The sequence below is a fragment of the Marmota marmota genome, unplaced genomic scaffold (assembly GCF_001458135.2).
Source record: "Marmota marmota marmota unplaced genomic scaffold, marMar, whole genome shotgun sequence".
Taxonomy (NCBI): domain Eukaryota; kingdom Metazoa; phylum Chordata; class Mammalia; order Rodentia; family Sciuridae; genus Marmota; species Marmota marmota.
Genome location: NW_025999842.1, coordinates 43,301,139 through 43,320,634, shown reverse-complemented (window position 1 = coordinate 43,320,634; position 19,496 = coordinate 43,301,139). Strand labels below are relative to the sequence as shown.

At 35.7% G+C, this 19,496-nt stretch overlaps 1 protein-coding gene across 2 annotated transcripts in view; it reads right to left on the bottom strand.

The window, feature by feature from the left end:
• Window positions 1-19,496, bottom strand: part of Ncoa7 (nuclear receptor coactivator 7) — a 148,133-nt gene that overhangs the window by 61,989 nt on the left and 66,648 nt on the right. For both annotated transcript variants that reach the window (XM_015500958.2, XM_015500965.2), the window contains exon 3: window positions 12,406-12,626. In XM_015500958.2, the coding sequence (XP_015356444.2) occupies window positions 12,406-12,626 (221 nt within the window). The remainder of the gene's footprint in view (window positions 1-12,405; window positions 12,627-19,496) is intronic.

The following is a 19,496-nucleotide window of genomic DNA, read 5'->3' as shown; positions in this document are numbered from 1 at the left end:
AAGACCAGTTGATTAACCTTAATTCCACCTATAACCTTAATTTACCATTGTCATATAATCTAACAGATTTTGGGTAACAGGATATAGATATCTTGAGGGCTGTTTTTCTGCCTACACAGATGGAGAACAGATTATGGAAAAACACAAGAAAGGAAGTTGAAATTCATAAAGGGGATTTTTGAGGATTCATAGTTTTTCAGATGTGGCCAATGCATACACTAGAGGGAAAGGTGGGGAGCATTAAAGGATGTGGTACTGGGTAGAGGTTCTGGTTTTGAGAAAAACAGGCAATGAGTCAATACAATGTACATCCAACCTAAGCATCTGTGTCACAGCCACTAGGAACCAGGTGAAGTCAGGATAGTGGACATTAATTATTATTGTATTTGAAAACACAAGCAAAAAAGATAGCTGTGAATTTCTTTCTTGGTTCTCGATTCCATAATTTCTACAGAGACATAGGAAGGAAGTGTAGACAAAAAAGTATGTAGCTTTTAAATTTTTTTTCTGTTTTTATCAATTATACGAACAATCAAAAAAAGAACTTTGGAAAATTATCAGGTCTTCCAATTTATTAGGAATTGTTCTGTTCTGATCTTATACTTACTTAGTGTGTGTGTGTATTTGTGTGTCCCCTTTTCTCTTTGAATAATCCATCTCTCCCTACCATCTTTCTCTATCACAGAACCATCTGACCAGGGTTCAGGAGGCTCACAGCACAGGGCCCTCCACACCTCGTTGTCTAAAGAGGGAAGATGGTTTCCATGGCATCCAAATAAGGGAAAATTAGGCAAAATTGTCTGTGTCTATCCTGTTCATTTATGAACAGGAGAATCTGTTTCCAATGACAGGCCTCTACCTATACTGGAAATTTATGCTTTCAGCTATGACAGTTTGGTGACATTAACCGGAAAATCAGCTCATATGCCATCTCCTTTGTGCCACCAAACATCTTTCTGATTACTCTTTGGCTTAGGGGTCCAAATGAGCTGAGTTCAATGTGTGAATGCATTTCTGTAGTTGTGTGATGTTAAGCAAGTTATTTGGAGTCTTTGTGCCTCAATTTCTTCATCTGTAAAATGCAGAGCTATCTTATATTGTTGAGAAAATTAGAAGATGAACACAGTGAAAACCTCAGAGCCTGGTGGAGAGTAAGTGCTTCATAAACATTATTATCATTAATAACAATCCCCTCATTGTAAATATCTATTTGAACAGAATTGTGTGTTGAAAGAATTATGACATATCAGCAAAAAGGTTTTATTCCAGAAATGCAGCAGTAATAGGCTATTAATATAGATTATTGTAAATTTCTTAAAGGAGAAAAACCTTATTTGATCACTTTGATACATGCCAAAAAAGCATTTGATAAAATTAAACCACCACATCATATTTTTAAATGAGCAGAATGAAAACAACAATAAAAAAACTCCAAGTACTAGAAAACGAAAAATAGAATGAACTTCCTTAACACGATGATGAATTTTTAGTTATTCCTTGATATTCATTAGCAATATCCTTCTCAGAAAGTAATGAAACCCTAAAGAGAGGATATCAAAATCAATTTCCTAGCTGGGCACAGTGGCCTATGCCTGTAATCCCAGTGGCTTGGGGGGCAGAGGCAGGAGGATGATGAGTTCAAAACCAGCCTCAACAAAGGTGAGGCATTAAACAACTCAGTGAGACCCTGTCTCTAAATAAAATACAAAATAGATCTGGGGATGTGGCTCAGTGGTCGAGAGCCCAAGTTCAATCTCCAATACCAAAAAAAAAAAAAAAAAAAAAAAAAGCAATTTCTTCACAGGAATGAAAACTGAATAACTCTATGACATCACCTCCAGGTCTGCAGTAGCTGTCTGATTACTAAGTTCTGCCTAAACAAAAAAGTTTCTGTGAGGCCCTTGCCCTCCAGCTCTATAGAAGAGATTCCACGGGTGCAGGGGGAGAACTCTCCCCAAGCACTGGCAAGCTCCACCTCACTTCTTTTGCTCTCGGGTTGTGCTGTGGAAGACAAGGGCCTAAGAGCATTCCTGTGAAGCTCTTAAGGCTTTCCGGACATGGTATCTACAATCCCACCAAATTCAATATAGAGGCTAGCCTAACATCATGTGAGGCCAAGTCAGAAGTATTTAAAGTCATAAAGCAAAATCCGTAATGGAGATAAATTCAGAGACACCATAAACACCATGGAGACAGCTTGGAAACCCCAAAGAGAAAGAGGCAATCCCCGCCCCTCATAGGAAGGGCACTTTTCACAACATTGTGAGGCAACAACTGGAACTGTTGATTATTAAATTATTAATTATTAAATGAGGTTGGGTGAACATTGGCTATAATTTGGAGAAAAACATTTCAGGGACCTGAGTGTTTGTAAACGGTCTCTTAAGAAATAAAGCCCTCCTAAAGTTCTTATATCAGAAACCAAAAACAAATATTAAGAAAATAATAATAAAATAACAAGCCATGGGTGTGACTCAGTAGGAGAATGCCCGCCTAGCATGCACATGGCCCTGAGTTCTATCCCTAGCACTGCCAAAAAAAAAAAGTAAAACACTAACCAGTATCAAGATAAGAATTTGTACTTTCATAGTTTATACTTGGCTTTGCCCTGAAATATCCATTTAAAGCAACAGATAAAAGAGTTTTAAATACTGAAAAGAAAGAAATAAAAACTTTATTATTAGTAGATGAATTGTCTACCAGAAGAACCAATATTATTATAAAAATGTCAAAAATTCATAAAACTTGCTCATTAAAGAGGTCAGATATGATTCTTTTTAATGTGATGGAAGTCTCATGCATAGTGGTATTCAACTATAAGATATCAAGGGATAAATACAATTAACTTTCTCTCTATACACACACACACACACACACACACACACACATCATGTATATGTATAAAATTAAAAAGCCTGCTGGTTACAGTGGTGCACACCTGTAATCCCAGAAGCACCAAAGGCTGAGACAGGAGGATTGCAAGTTCAAAGCCAGTCTCAGAAACTTGCTAGGCCCTAAGCAACTTGGTGAGACCCTGTCTCAAAATAACAACAACAAAAATATTGGGCTGGGGATGTGCTTTAGTAGTTGAGTTCCCCTGGGTTCAATCCCAGTACCAAAAATAAAAATAAAAATAAAAAGCTTTCTTGAGGTATATAAGTGGAAGCTTGGGTAAAGGCAGAGACATAATGCTCTTATACAGGAAATCTCATCTTATAAAATTTCATTTTCTCTTCAAATCAGTGTTTATATTAAATGTCATTTAAAAAAATAAAATTGTTTTGGTGAAGGTACACTTGCCAAATTGACAACCAGGTTTATCTAGAAGCATATATACATATGACTATCCAAAATTATGTTTAAAAGAGAAATGATGGTAGGAACATTCTACTGATGCAAAAGCCACAACAAGAAAAACATTGCAGCAACATGACTAAAAAACAAGAATTAAGGTAAAACAAAAGAACCATTATAAATCAGTGAGAAAAAAATTGGCTTTTCCCATAAAACCCTGTAACTTCAGGTTAGTGGGCTGGCTCGTTATTGAGCAAATAGCAAAAGCATTGAAGCCTGACCCTTAATCACCATGCAAACTTGTGTAAGTGACTTTACTTCATTGAAGACAATTTCCTAGTGTATAAAATGGGGATGGTATTGGACTCCCACAAAGGGTTACTATAAGAAATAGATGAGCCAATTCAGGAAAAGGAATTTGCACTGAGAGAAGCAAGGACTCAAAGAACATTAAAGATTATTATTAAATGGGATTAGGTAAACATTGGCTGAGATTTGAGAAAATTTCTATCACTCTCGAATCCATGCAGATAGATTCAGGATTTAATAAAGAGTCCCAGCTACTCAGAAAACTGAGGCAGGGGGATCACTTGAGCCTAGGAGGTTGGGGTCAGCCTGGGCAACAGAATGAGATTCTGATTCCTTTAAAAGATTTAAAAATAAAAAATAAAGTTACAAATAACTTTGAAGAAAACTTACTTGCTTAAAGAAATAATTTGGTCTTTATTGGTGACACACACTTCTTAATTACTGGCTTGAATGTAAAAAGCACAATTAAAATGTTCAATGCTGTTGTTTAGCATCTTAAGAGTACCTTCTGGAAAATCTAAGTCACAAACTGTTACAGTGGGAAAAAAAATGTGTCAAGGAAGAAATAATTCTTTATTTTATCCTCTGACAGATGTCAGGGAGTATGTGACACTTCCCTTCCTCCAAGCATGTCACAAGAAATATGTTTTAAAAATTTGTTAGTAGTATTTGATATTATTTAATATTGTTAATATTTTACTAACATGAGTATGTCATAACCAAAACTCTATAATGCATGTGCCTCAAGGGCAGGGAAGTTGTCTACTTCAGGAAATGCTTCACCTCAGAATTTAATAGGACCTGCACGGAGTAGGCCTCACGTACATGTGGAATGAATGACTAATCCAGGTGACTGTGAACTGAGTAAAGGAAGACACAGGTGACTTTTGATTGTTTGGTCAGCATTCGGTTTATATCACCCATAAAAATCAGTGGGCATTTGGAGTGTAACTACATATGTGCCCAGGTCTAATAATCAATCCCAGCAGTAGTAAGGGTGGTAGTTAATCCCCTGAAGTTTCAGTCTATTCATTCAAATTATAGCTCAGGGGTAAAATAAACTCTATAATTACTTTATTCTTCTGTATTAAGAAATAACAGTGTTCCTGGGAAAATTGAGGAGACACTAAAGTTTTATTTAATTTTGACCTTATTTTACTCCCAGAGTTGATCTGAGATTTTCATGCAGAAGAGAGTAGGTATGAATCCCTGCTCCATGCTGACCCATCATGGACTTTGGCAAACAACTCAGCTTCTCAGCACTTGTAAAAACAGGCTATTACTTCCTGTAGTAGACCACGGTGAGTCATAAGTTAAATAATGAAATAAGGCATCTCGTCCATAGGGAATACTCCTCCAAAATAGGTTCTTTCTGCTCTTCCCCATGAGGTTGCTTCTCCCCACTTTCCTACTCTTTTGCACCTTTCAAAAGCTCATTTCTTTTTTATAAATGAAACAAGGACTCAATTTGTAAATTTATACTTTAGAAGAAAATATAAAAAGCCAATTCTACCTAAATCAAAACTATGCAGAATCATGGTCTTAGTTCATTTGGGCTGCTATAAGCATATCAGAAAATGGTATTTTATAAAATATAAAATATCATAAACAACAAATATTTATTTCTCATAGTTTTGGAGACTGGAAAGTCCAAGATCAAGGTGCTGACAAATTTAGAGTCTGGTAAAAATCCTCTCCTGGTTCAGAGATGGCACATGCTCACTGTGTCCTGGCATGGTGGAAGGGACAATGAGGTCTTATTCATAAGGGTTTCACTTTCAGGATATAATGACCTCCCCAAAAACCTCACCACCTAATATCATTACCTTGGGGATGATGATTTCAGTAGATGAATTGGGGGTGGTATACAAATTCAGACCATAGCAATCATTTTTAAATACAGATGAACAAAAAGAAGAAAATACCTCCGTTCAGAGAACCAGTGTTTATTTTCTGGTAAATATACTTCCAGCAGCTCTCCAGACTCCATTGTAAATGTAGGTAGGTAAGTTTTTAAAATAAAATTGTAATGATGATCTATAAATATGGCCAATCTACTTTTCTATTATAATAATGTTTTGTGAAGAACTTACATGTCATTAAGTATTTTCCTACATCATTTTAAGATGACACATTGTAATCTACTCTGTCATTTGTCATTTTTATTATCCTGCTACTTTTTTTAAAAAAATGTAATGATGGTCATTGTAGTTAAATCTTCTAATATGCTCAACAATAAGGAAACAAAAAAATTGTTTCCTTAGGTGAACTTCTGCAGGCAAAATTGTAGGGTCAAAGGATATGCAAAAAGTACCACTCTTGATAAAAATGACCAAACTGCCCTCCAAAAAGATTTAGCCACATTATTCTCCCATCATCAATGTCTTTGTAGTTTGAATATTTATGTTCCCCAAATTCACATGTTCAAATCCTCCTGGTCAAGGACATGGTAATAGGAGATGGAAAGTTTGTGAGGTGATTAGTTCAGACAGAACTCTCATAAATGAGATTAGTGTCCTTATCAGAGAACCCCAAGAGAGACCTCTTGCCACTTCCCCATGTGAGGTGACAACAAGACTAAAATGGCAGACTATGAGGAAATGGGCTCACACCAGGCTCTGAATTTGCCAGTGCCTTAATCTTGAAATTTCTAGCCTCCAGAATATGAGATCTATCTGTGGTTTATAAGCCACCCAGTCTATGATATTTTGCTATAGCAGCCAAACAGACTAAGACAGAGTCAGGTGTTTTATTTTTCCATGTACTCTGCTCTGATCATTTCTAATTTGATTTTACAACACTTAAAAATCACTGGTCATAAGCTGTTGTCCAACATTTTGGGGTATTCTGTTGCAGTGAAATTTTTCATAATACAAGTTATGGTAAGCACAGTACAGGAATCAGGGAATGACACTTGCATGATGCAGACCATTTTGCTTATAATGGGACTAATCCCAGCTTAAGACCATTCAGAGTGGAGCAGGGCTTTTAAGACATTCAGTCATCACACTCCTGTTCCAACAATGACAAGAACAGGTTACAATATACTGTGTTAATGGGAGTACTGGGACTGTGAAACGACAGGGGTAGGGACTGCGAAGGAGTTTCCTTGAGCCAAAGTCAGCATGATCACAGCTAGGTTTGCTCAGGGATGCTTATTTCACAGCTACTTCCTTGTAGTCATCCATACCCCCTTGTTTGTATAAAAATGTAGCTTTAGCCTCTAAATCCCTTTTTCCCTTCAGAACAATTTTTCTATAGAACAAGGATACCACATTGTTGATATTTTGAGCTTTTTTTAAAATTTGTTTTTTTCATAGTTGTAGATGGACAGTATGCCTTTATTTGTTTAGCTTTTTATGTGGTGCTAAGGATGGAACGAACCCAGTGCCTCAAACATGCTAGGCAAGCGCTATGCCACTGAGCCCCAGACCCAGCATGATATTTTGAACTTTATAACATAGGGCAGTTTTTGCAAACAGATAGATGGAAACACCAAGAGTGATGATGTTGAAAACAGTACCTGCAAGAAGAAAAAGCAACAATAGGCCACTGAAGCCCAAGAGAGGTCCAGAATCCCCTGCTGAAGACTTCAGTAACTTATAAGTATCACGGAATAGAAACTTTACTTTTCTCCCTGGGTCTGCTCATTAACTGCTTGGAATATGGAATGAAGAAATTGGTTACAACATATTTATAAAGACTGTGGAGCAGGAGAGTATGCCATGTGGTAACGGGATATGGAAAACTCAATTTCCTCGTATTCAAGATTCTTACTTTTTGCTTTCTTTCCACTCTTATTTCTTAAAAATTCTCTAATTATCAATCTGAGAATTGTTAAAAAAAAAAAAGTAAATTGCCACATAAATGGGAGGTGTTAGATCTTGGGTTTTAAGAATTATGATGCCTTTTTACATTCATGCACATGAGCATATTACAATGGTTATGTATGTGAAATTTTATGTATTTAATTTTATTCATGTTTTTTAATTGTACATTTAATTAAATGCAAAGCTAATCACTAATTCATGACTTTTTCATCTTTAAGGCCTAGATTTTGACATGTCACAGATAATCTCTCTCCCTCCCAGTAAATTTGTTTCGGGAAATCTATGACACAAACAGGTATATTTCCTGGGGTTTCATTTGTCTAAGAATGTCTTGTCTTTAAGCCTGAAAAACAACTTTCACTTACAGCTTTGAACTAGATGTCATGGCCCTTGTGTTCTCTGCCTAACTCCTCCTTTACTCCTCTATAAGTAACTTTTTCAAGACTTATTTTTTATTTATTTTTTACTACTTATCTATGATCTATAAATATTTGCTACTGTGTACCCAAGCACTGAGTTTTAATTCTACCCTAAATATGGTGAGCTCTTTTAATTCCTATACTCAGGCATAAATTTCAGCTCCTGAAAGCATTCTCCTTGTCTCACACAAAACTTTAATTAAATATCACAAAAACTTTAATATGATTTCCTTGATGGTCTCACGAAGCACAGGGCTGATTTTTTCCATCCAAATAATTTCAACTTATTTTAAACCCAAATCCCTTAAACCCATCCTGCTTGAATAGAAAAATATTAGTTAAGATTGGTGTTTTTGTTTTATTTTTGGTTTTGGTCCTGGAGACTGAACCCAGGACCTCCGGATGGCAAGCACAATTCTACCACGGAGCCATACTCAGCCCCCTCATTAGGTTCTTTTCACATGACAGTTCTTTTTAATCCTGCATTCTTTGATTCTTTGAGCTCTGAAGTCCCAGGATAATCATTACTTCTGAATAGAAGAGCAATATCATTCTATATTTATGGCTTGACCTATTTGTGTTTAGAAATTAATTTATCAAAATAACATAATCTTGGCTTTCTTAACTTGATATATGAAACAAAAGGCAAATGATGGATGTAAACTTTTCACATGTATGGATTTTAGAAATCCTTAGAAAAAGTAGTTTGTGTATGGAAATGTGTCAAGGTTGCCACTGTGGAAGATAACTTAGTAGTTGTTTACGTTCATTTTGTCATGGACACCAAAAATCTATAGAAGAGAAAATAGAAGATTCCATTTGTTTTTTTACTGTCTCTGTTTTTCTTGTCAAGGTTCTTTTGAATTCAGGAAGAAAAGCAGATTTGAGATGATTAATACAGACAATACAGATTAGTTATCGCAGATTTGAGATGATTAATATAGACAATACAGATTAGTTATCAACAAGTTAAATTCATTATGCATCCTGCAAACTTCTCCTTAAACAAATATTTGACCGTGTTAATCACAAAACTGTCCTTTGTGTTTGATATAATGTCTTCCCAAGTACAATTCTCCTAAAATTCCTACTATACTCTCCAGGATTCTTGGCATTATCCTTTTTATATTAATATATTACATAATCATAATATATTTTATTCCAATAGAGCTTGCTTCCCTCATTTATAAAATTCCTCCATCTCTTTGGAATCTTACATCTTCATAACTATGTTTCAGATGAAGAACTTACCTACAGTGAAATATCATATGCATTTGTAACATTCTATCCCTATTCCATGTTCTTAGAAGCACAGAAGTATACTATTCTAAGATTCAGGAATAAGCATTTGTTTAATATAAAAGTTTCTTGGCATATAATTTTCATGCTACTTCCATATGTTTTGTTGTTGTAACAGTTGAGTTTATCTTTTGATACATTTAGGAATATTCTAATATACTTGTATCACATTCAACTTAATAGCTACTTTTGAAAAATTTATTATGATAAGTTGTTATTGAACAATTCTTATTCTTTAAGAATTGTTGAATAAATGAAAAAAGGAGTCCTATACATGAACAAATACAAATGAAAGCATGGAAGTGCTGAGTTCACTTGTTCCAGAAGCTTTTTTTTTTTGATGCCTACTGTGTGTCAAGCACCATGAAAGAAAGGTGCTGGATCTAGATCGATCTGATGTCATCTGCCTCAGTGTAATTACTTCACTTCCTTTTCCCTAGTCCGCTCTCAAAACTGAAACAAAACATTTATAGCATCAGCATCATGTTGTTATAATGAGGCGATTCCAGTGACTCTATCTTTCCACACCATTCTTTATCAGTATCTTAACTTCTTTGTTCTAGTGTCAAGAGAGAGCAATGAGTTATGGCCTAAGGCTTAAGTGAGGCACAGATAAATCTAATTCAACAAGTTAAAACATAACTTTTGTCAAGACAGACTTCTTTAGATCAGGCAGGTAATATCATAGAGGTAGACTGGATACCTACAAAAAGTAATCACCCTCTTATATCTCACTCACAGAACTTTCTCTAATGTTCTTTTTGCAAAACCCTTGCTTTTACTCTATTATATTATTCAGTTCTCTGTATTTTATGATTATTAACATTTAAAATAATTATAAAATATTTAATATGCAAAAAGAAAACAAACTCCCTTGGAACTTCTGTACTCAGAGAAAACTACTATCAATGTTTTGTTATGTATCCTACTCTTTTTAAATATACACATTATCATTTGTTGTCCATGAACTTCTTGTTTTGACTCTCTGTGTGTTCCGTGGAGCACTTTATTTACAGATATGAATTCACCTAACACCTGCAATTTATAGGTCTTTCAACTGCAATCTAGACCCCTCTAGACAAATCCACTTGGTACCTCAAAAACAGCTTCAAACACAAATTCATCATCCTCCTTCCTCCTCCTTGAGTTTCCTAATTTGTTAGTTCTTGACTCTCACTCACTTAACTGCACAGCACACACTGCTATTTCCCTAAGAAAAACCTGTCCTCAGTGGGCCCAGTCTCTGCCCCCCTTCCATCTGCCTTCTCAGCTCAGATTCATCAGAGAGAATAGAGTCCTCCAGCTCTCCACTAATGACAAAGTGAAGTCTACATCCTTGGCAGGCAACCGATCTTCCCATTTTCATGTCTCTTCTCCTCCCTAGACTACAGCCACCAAAAGCTGCAGTCAATTGGAACCAGAGTGACCTTTAACTTGAGGTCTGATGCTCCACCTAGTGGTACAGAATGATATCCTGAGATAGGAATCTAAGCCATAAGCCTGGGTCAAGCAAACCTGCTAAGACCTGAGTTTGTCATCTGCAGGCAGATACGGAAAGGGCCAAGAAGCCCTGGAATTCAGTGGCCCAGACAGAGGTTTGATCTAAGCACTCTACACTCATGAGGAAAAGTCCCAGACCTCCAAACCAGTTGTTCTTGTCATTCCTGAGAGAAGAGGACATGCTCTAATGGCATCTCCTTATTAATTGCTGCCAAATAAAATCACACCATTTTGGCTGATGACTACATTGTTACCTATATCTTTCAGAATGTTCATAAAACATAAACAAATAAAAACAGGTATTGCTCTTCTATGAACTTATTCTTCTACTCAATGCACATTTAAAGAGCACCTGCAGATACTACAAGGCCCGAGTCACTCTAGCCTGCAAACACAGAATCAGACAAATCCATGGGGAAAAAGTGGAAATCTAAGCTGGACAGGGACAGAGAGGGCTTCCCAGACGCACAGGTGACTGAGCCATGATTCTGTCAGTCAGGTAGAGTTAGTCAGGTAAAGACAAAGGTATTGTTTAAGTCTCAGTGATATTATAACAGTATACCACATTAAAAAACTATTCTAACACAGCAAGAAATCATGGGCAAAACAAGATGTAGAAGGCAATTTTTATTCATTCTTTTCCTCTTGTTGGATATAAGGGATAATATCAATTTAATTTTAAGAGGAAGTTTATTAATTCTATAGGAGTCTCCTTCAATATGTTGACAGTTTATATAGTATATTCACAGGTTGAGATTAAAAGCACCCATTTAGCTGAGTTTTATTTCACATAATCATCTTGGCCCACTGTAATGCTGCAAACCACATGCTCTTAGCTGCAAATTTTTCATCTATCCCTATCAGAACAAAGACAGCAATGCAGCACTTATTACTACCTTGATGGCAGTACATTTTATCTTTGAGGAGCACAGTAAGAAAGTCACATGAAGCATAGATACTGTTATTGTGGTATTAATGGGGACCAAGTGGATGGCCCTCTGGAACAAGCTCCCTTACTCTTCTATAAGACATGTCTTATATGCTGCATTTGTAATGTGTTCTCAGATGCCTCCTACAGTTTTCTTCCCCTTTGCCTACTAATTTGAGCATGCTGTAACCTGTATGCCATAACAAGTTCTGACTCTGGGTACCCTTTCTTTGCATTCTCTTTGGAAACTATTCCATGCTTACATATGACAAAACAATAGAGGAAGCTGAATGATTTGAGTAAAGATAAATATGCCGTCATTGCTTATGCAGTTTCAAATGTAACAGCTATTCTGAGAAACTATATAACACTGTGGACTTTTTCTAAGCTTCCCTTTAACTAAAATGCCCAGGCATTTTTTTTCAATTGACAAATATTAAGTCATATGTCCTCCCTATTCTCTTGTTTAACTGATGTCAAAAATTGCAGGTGCTTCTTTCCTGGATATGCCTATACACATTAAGAAAAATAATAAACATTTCTCCTACAGGGAGAATAACCACTCATTAGATAAATGTTTATTAGCATATGATATGTATTAGGCACTATGCTAGATGCTAGGAATGCAAAGTTGAATGAAACATAACATTATTTCATTACTATTCATTTATATAAGATGTTACATATATAAAGAAGAACCTGAGGCATGTGGTAGCTGCTCATAAATGGATATTATTGTTATGATGATTCACTTATAAATTAGTCTTCTAAAAACAATTATAGATTTTTAAAATGAAAATACTGCAGTAGAGCTACCAATACTTACCAATACTATAATATCTCTTCAGTTCTGTACGTCTGATTTCTTTTAACTGGTTATTTTTTCTTTTTTTCTTCTCATCAGTAACATACTCTTCTTCTACAGCAATGTTGCACTTGTCTGGTTCCAAAATGACTGCATTAGCATCTTCTTTCCCTGGATGTGTCCTTGTGGCTACAGCTGAGGCTGTCTCCGCATTTTGTTTGGCTTGCTTTTTCTTTTTCAATCTAAGAATAAGGGGGAAATAAGGGGAAAACAATGGAGACATGATTTGCTAGAAGGAATCCTATTAATTTCATGTTGTCAAGCTTTGAAAACTAATTAACTAATGCAGAAAACACATTCCTTATAATATTCTTTTTTTTAAAGAGAGAGAGAGAATTTTTTAATATTTATTTTTTAGTTTTCGGTGGATACAACATCTTTATTTTTTATATGGTGCTGAGGATCAAACCCAGCGCCCCGTGATGCCAGGTGAGCGTGTTACCACTTGAGCCACATCCCCAGCCTGTAATATTCTTAATTACATTTTCTTGGTTTCAAAATTTTCTCATCATTTATGTCGTCTTATGTGGAAGCCTATAGACCTTCCTCAATTATATCCACAATATATGATAAAAGTGTCAGGGCTGGGGTTGTAGCTCAGTAGCAGAGCGTATACCTAGCATGTGTGAGGCACTGGGTTTGATTCTCAGCAACACATGTAAATACACAAATAAAATAAAAAGTTCCATCAACCACTAATAAAAATATTTTTAAAAAGAGTATCAGTAATCTCCTAGGCCTTAGGAAAAATGAGATTCTCTATAGGCTACTAAATGTTGAGTAATCTTTTTTTAAACAAGATATATAGTACCCTTACTATAATGCCATATTTGGTGTGTTATGTTTTTTAAAAGGCACTTCTGGTGTTCCGTGATACCTTTGGACTATTGGGCAAGCACATAAGTAAAACAAGTCCTTTATAATTGGCTCACGTGTTCACTATTAAGTTTTGGCAAGATGTGAAATGGTTCAGATCTAAATAATTCTTTTCCTTTACACATGTTATTACAGGAGTATTAAAGAAAGAATAGAATTTCCTGAGATAGAAAATGCCATAATGACAATATATAATTATCATTGTGATTACTAATAATAGCTGATAATTACTACTAATAGCTGATACCTTAGTAAACATATTTGATGCTTTCAATTTTTTACCTCTGAGTCCAAGACATATGAGAGAAAGTTTGTCACAATTCACTGAAATCCAATAACTCAAAAATAATTTCCAGTTGGTGCATTACTCTGTAATTATTTCATGTGTCGCTTCTATGCTTCTGGTCCTTTTTGAGAACGTCTATGCTTTAGCAAAGTGTAAACTCTTTGTTCTAGAACAAGGGTCTTGGACTCTCATACCTGTGGCACTCTGCTTACACGCAACTTCTTTTTCTTTTTTTAAATGAGGACATTTCTTCATGTAGATAGAAATTATCTAGGCACAATTTGCTTTCTCTTATTTCAATCCTTTGTCCTTTTATGCATCTGGACAATGGATGAGGAAAGTATGGGTAGAAAACCGACATAACTGAAGGATAATACAGAGGTAATATTTGGTCTTCTGCTGCTTTGCTCTGTGACACTAGACAAATACCTCCAACAGTCAAGAAAGGTCTCTCCTTAAGGCCTGGACCCATTAGAGAGCTCTACACTCAGTCTAGAAACCAAACTCCTCTAGCCTCAGTCTTCTCATATTTAAAATGACAATTGGGCTGGGGCTGGGGCTCAGTGGTAGAGCACTTGCCTCACATGTGTGAGGCACTGGGTTCAATTCTCAGCACCACATATAAATAAATGAATAAAATAAAGGTCCATCAACAACTAAAAAAATATTTTAAAAGAAACGACAATTATTTCCTTATGTATCAGCAGAGTTTTTTAAAATTACGATTAGCTGAGATAATATATTTCAACATATGATGGAAAACAAATAAGACCCCAAATAGTAAAATATCCCCTAACCCAATTACATATTAACATGAAAACAAAGCATGGTAAGGTACATGACACACACTGCTTTGGGGACAAAGGCCCCCTATTCCAATAAGATATTTCAAGTAGGCTGTTACACAATGAACACTGAGAAGCAGTTCTTATATTTTTCACTGACTAATAAATCAGTACATGGCTCAAGAGATAAGACAGTTGGAAAAAAGTCACAGATAAATACATTTTTTATGTTTGCTTGTTATTAGCTATCTTTTTATGTTTGCTTGTTAAATAAAATCACAAACCAAACAAATTAGAGACTCATAAAGAGGGACCGTTTCAGTAAATATGGTTTCATTTTGTATCATCTGATTTTAAACTTTTTCTGGAAAAAGAGTAGGTAGATCTTCATAAAAGTTTGGTCTGATAATGCCTCTAATAAAACAATTTTTCTCCTGATCAGGATTACTATATGAGACTCAATTGAAGTGCATTAGCCTAGTTAATATACAGACATAATTTTTTTTATACAGAGAGGTTTGTCTCTGCAGAGAGCTGGTCTCTCTCCAAAATGATGGCTACGGATGGGCTGATATTATTTTCCAATGCATTCGCTGAAAAAAAAAATGCTTGAAAAGAACCTTTTTGCACCATTCAAAAATGATTTTTCCAGGAGAGAAAATAGATGTTGAAAATTGGTTTTAGTTTTATGCAGCCTGAGATATGCTGCCTTTTAATCTTCTGAGTTTTTCCACTTTAGGTTCATTGAAATGTCCTCATTTCACTGCCTTCATGATAATTAGAGTCACTCAGATCTAGGGCATGTGTTTCGATGAACAGAGCACTGTTTGGGGACATCTCATTAGAGACTAATTTTCACACAGAGAAATAACAAAATGGGATACATTGTTTTATTCATTTTTCTCCCTTTTCCACATGGAACATTATTGTCAACACATAAAGCCAAACAGAGCTGTTTCTTCAGGAAAAAAAAAAAGACCAGAAAAACAGCAATTCCAAACTTGTTTAACAGAAAAGAGAACATGATTTAATATATGAGAAATTCTATTATCATCTACGTCTATTGTCCAGAGTACTGCGGGAGAATTTATTTTTATGGAGGCTGTCAATATAACTAGAAAATTCTGATCTTACAACTCAACTAGAAATCAGATGGATTTATGGAAACCTGTAAAATCCCTCATTCTCAGCATAGAAATGTATTTTTGACAACTTTTCTAAGGATAAATAACTGCCAACCTAGAAATGTGGTATGGCTGATGATCTCCAAACATTCCTCTTTAGAGTGCTTGTTCTCTAGCCCTTCTCTTTTGTTTCTTCAAGCCAATATCTACTGTGGTAATTAATCCTCACAATAGGGATTTGTATCACTAAATGGGTAAATCACTAATTGGTCATCACTAAGGTAAACTGGAGGAAAAATGGTCTTGCAGAAAAATAAACTCCACTTATTTCATGTAAGCCTTTAAAATGACATCGGATATACACTTATTTATATTGTGAACTAAAAACAATACTTGGCAAATCATCTTACAGATAAATGATTGAAAAAACTATTAATGGACATTTAAGATTTGATTGTGGTAAGCACACGTTAAAAAACTAAAAAAACAGAATCACCCAAACCTTTATTATTTGCACTTGTCTTTCTTTAAAATAAATCACAATTACATAAAACAAGTGTTTTAAATTCAACCCCCTCCCACTATTGTACCCAAGCCCTGTCAGTTCTAGCTCCTAAATCTCTCCTCATCAAATTCATCTTCTCTTCTTGATCTTTGCTCCCACTGATCATGTCAGTCTTTCATTCCCTCCCTGCCTGTCTACTTTTTACAATATTATTTATTACTCATTATTACAAAAGTAACACCTGTTCCCACTAGAAATTTTTCAAAATGTAGGAAAATAAAATGGATAAAACTTAAGTGCAGTGCAGAATCTAAGAAATAATCATGGTTTGAGGGAGATAAATGAAAGCCAGAAGAGAAGGGAAATGTTACCACTCAGACCTTCCCCAAGTGCAGAAGAATGAAGCCATGATTCTGAACTTTCTATATGTGCCTTCCCATAATGGAATGTTGAAGATCTTTTTTTCATTATTATTATTCTTGAATCTGCCAGCTTTTTTACATTAAAATAGTGAAGGCACTTAGTATCCTCTAATACAACCAGACCTCATTTTCTCCCAACTAGTGTCCCGGCCCACAGTTAGCAAACCGACTTAGAGGTAAAGGAGGTGATAATGCTGAAGAAATCATTGTAGCTGAATGAAAACTGTTTTTCTTCTGAAACTTTTTCCTTTACTAAAGGAAATGAGTTTGGGACCCTGGCAGCAATCAAAGGTCAGGCATTGAGCAAGATCCTCTCTGCAGCTTTGCGATGGTCCCTTCCCTAGGGTGCGGTGCTCATTGTTAGAAAGCAATACAGAAGGCACCAGGTGATGAGGCTCTTGTGAGTGCTTACAGTGAAAGCTTTATGAGGACAGGAATTTGCTCTTAATGCTGTGCTCCCAGGGCCTACACAAGGCACACAGTCACTTAATTAATGCTTCTTGAATGAATAAATGGAGTCCATGTTCTGATTTGGTTGAGATCTGCTCTCCTATAAACATGCCTTTTCACAGCTTTCTCTGATTACCAGCATGTTCTCAAAAATAAACTCCCATCTCCTTATTCAGATTCTTGATTAAAAAGAAAATATACTAGCCACATATAATTTAAAATGTATTGAAATATAGAATCCTTTAATATTAAATTAGTGGTATGTCCCTTTCCTTAATTTTATAATTTTAAAGACCATGTGTTTCTGAAAACCATGCCATAGTACTGCATGGTCCATGGATAACCATTAGCCAGTCATCTATGGCTGTTAAATTAAAGTAAAATAAAAATCTAAAATTCAGTTGTAAGAAACACATTTCAAGAGCTCAGTGGATTTGTGCTAGTACTATTCTACTGGACAACATACACAAAGAACACTCCTGTCGCCACTGGGCAACCCTGATTTAGAGCGATGATAGCCCTTTTAGCAAGAGACGGAGGAAAAGGTGCAGATGAAAACAATTTAACAATTAATACATGTATATGATATGTTTTTAAGGCTACACACACACAAAAAAAAAACTGGTAATGTGAGTTTCCAGAAAAAAGAAGTTATTAGCTGGGACCAGGGATGGGGGGAACAGATTAAGAAGATTATTGTTTACTGTGTTCTCTTTTGTACTTTAAAAATTTTATATTACTTGAATACTAACAGGTATTCAAAAATAATAATATCGATAATGATAATAATAATTTTGGTAATGGGGATTGAACTCAAGGGTGCTTAACCACTGAGCCATATCCACAGCCCTTTTTTCATTTTATTAAATTTTGAGACAGGGTCTCACTGAGTTGCTTAGGGTCTCGTTGTTGCTAAGGCTGGCTTTGTACTCACAATTCTCCTGCCTCAACTTCCTGAGCTGCTGGGATTACTGAAATGTGCCACCGCATCAGCTAAAGAATTTTCTTTTTTTAATGTAAAACTAATTTAACACTTTTGTAAAAAAACTGAGTTAATATTTTCAAAAAGATAATTATAAAAAGCTTGAAAGCTTTCTTCTAACAACAACTATAGCTGACTAAGGAAACAGGAACCCTGGCATGCAGTTATAAATGTTCTCCCTCTCACAGAAATCCTTTGAGGTAGGCAGTTTTATCTTTGTGCCACTGATAAGAAAAGGAAGGCTGAGAGAAACTAGGGTTATTTCCCAATGTCACAGGGCAGAAGAAGTCAGAACCAGTTGCCAAGGAGCCCTCGGGGACTACCTCTTTTAGAACTGTTTATGGCATACATGTCTATTTTGACTTTAAAATAAAATCCACTGGACCTTGAAAATTCTATGAACCATGTGGGGCAGAATGGCCTAACAATCTTGTGGACTTCAACAGAAAGCACACTTCCAGGAAGTCTGAAACCCAGATCTGGGTTCTGGCCTTGGCCCTCTTAGAAATCAGCTCTGTGACCTTCTTTGGAAATATGATTAGCTCTCTGGGGCTTCTAAGTAAACAAAAGCAAGAGGATGAAATGATTTTCAAGGTCCGGCCTGGCTCTAGAAGTTTATATTTGGCTGAGAAGATTAGGAAACATGTAAAAGTTGTTTTGACGTTTTAAAAAATATTTTTAAAAATCCAAGCTAAACCTTTCCAGGAGTCATACACATCCCTGTTCTCCTCTGTGTCTCATATCTGATTGCATTTTCCTTCCACCAGAGAGCCCCTGACCTGGGAAAGTACAGAGGTCAAGATGAAACACCATCCACACATAAGGACTATCAAAAAACAAAAACAATGCTAACCACCTAAAAAGCCAACCCAACAAAAAAACCCACTGCCCTGCAATTTGGGTCTGATAGCTATAGAAAGTAGAACATGTAAAAATTGATCAACCATGAGGACCTTATAGACCTCTTTAACACATAATGTCTTCGTATAAAATTGCTACTATAGGGAAATAGAGTACTAACATAAAAGATGCAGATATGCCATCATTACACAAAAAGAGTTGCAGAATGCTATTATAATATCACTTTATTTTGGAGAAGGTAAAAAATTAAAAATATAGCAAAATGTCCTCAAACCAATAACTATATAGTTGTAGAGGTATATATATATTTATAGGTTGGGTAGGTGCACAGGAAAATTTTTGGTCAATGGGTAAAGGAAGAGAACCTTTACATTTATATAATTTGGTGTTACTGAATGTTTTGATACAGCAAGCATATTTTACTTTTGTAATTATAAGGCCAACAAAGAAAAAAAATAAATGTCAGCAGCTATGGCAATGTTTTGTTAAAATCTCAGTTGGTGATTTATTCTTTCCCCTGAGTCCAGCTATTGCACTCAATTTCTGGATGGCAGCACCACCCTGTTCCCTGTTTTTAATCAGACAGAGCTGATTGAACTCCCTCTGTGCCCTTCCTCTGGTGCTTGCTCTTGGCTATTCTGGCTGCAACCCTGTCACTATACTGTTTTGACCTTCAGGATCTAGGTTGTTTTTTCCTGGTTGTCCAACCCGGAATTTACTACTTTCAGAGATTGGGGAAACAGTGCTACAATGGAATGAAT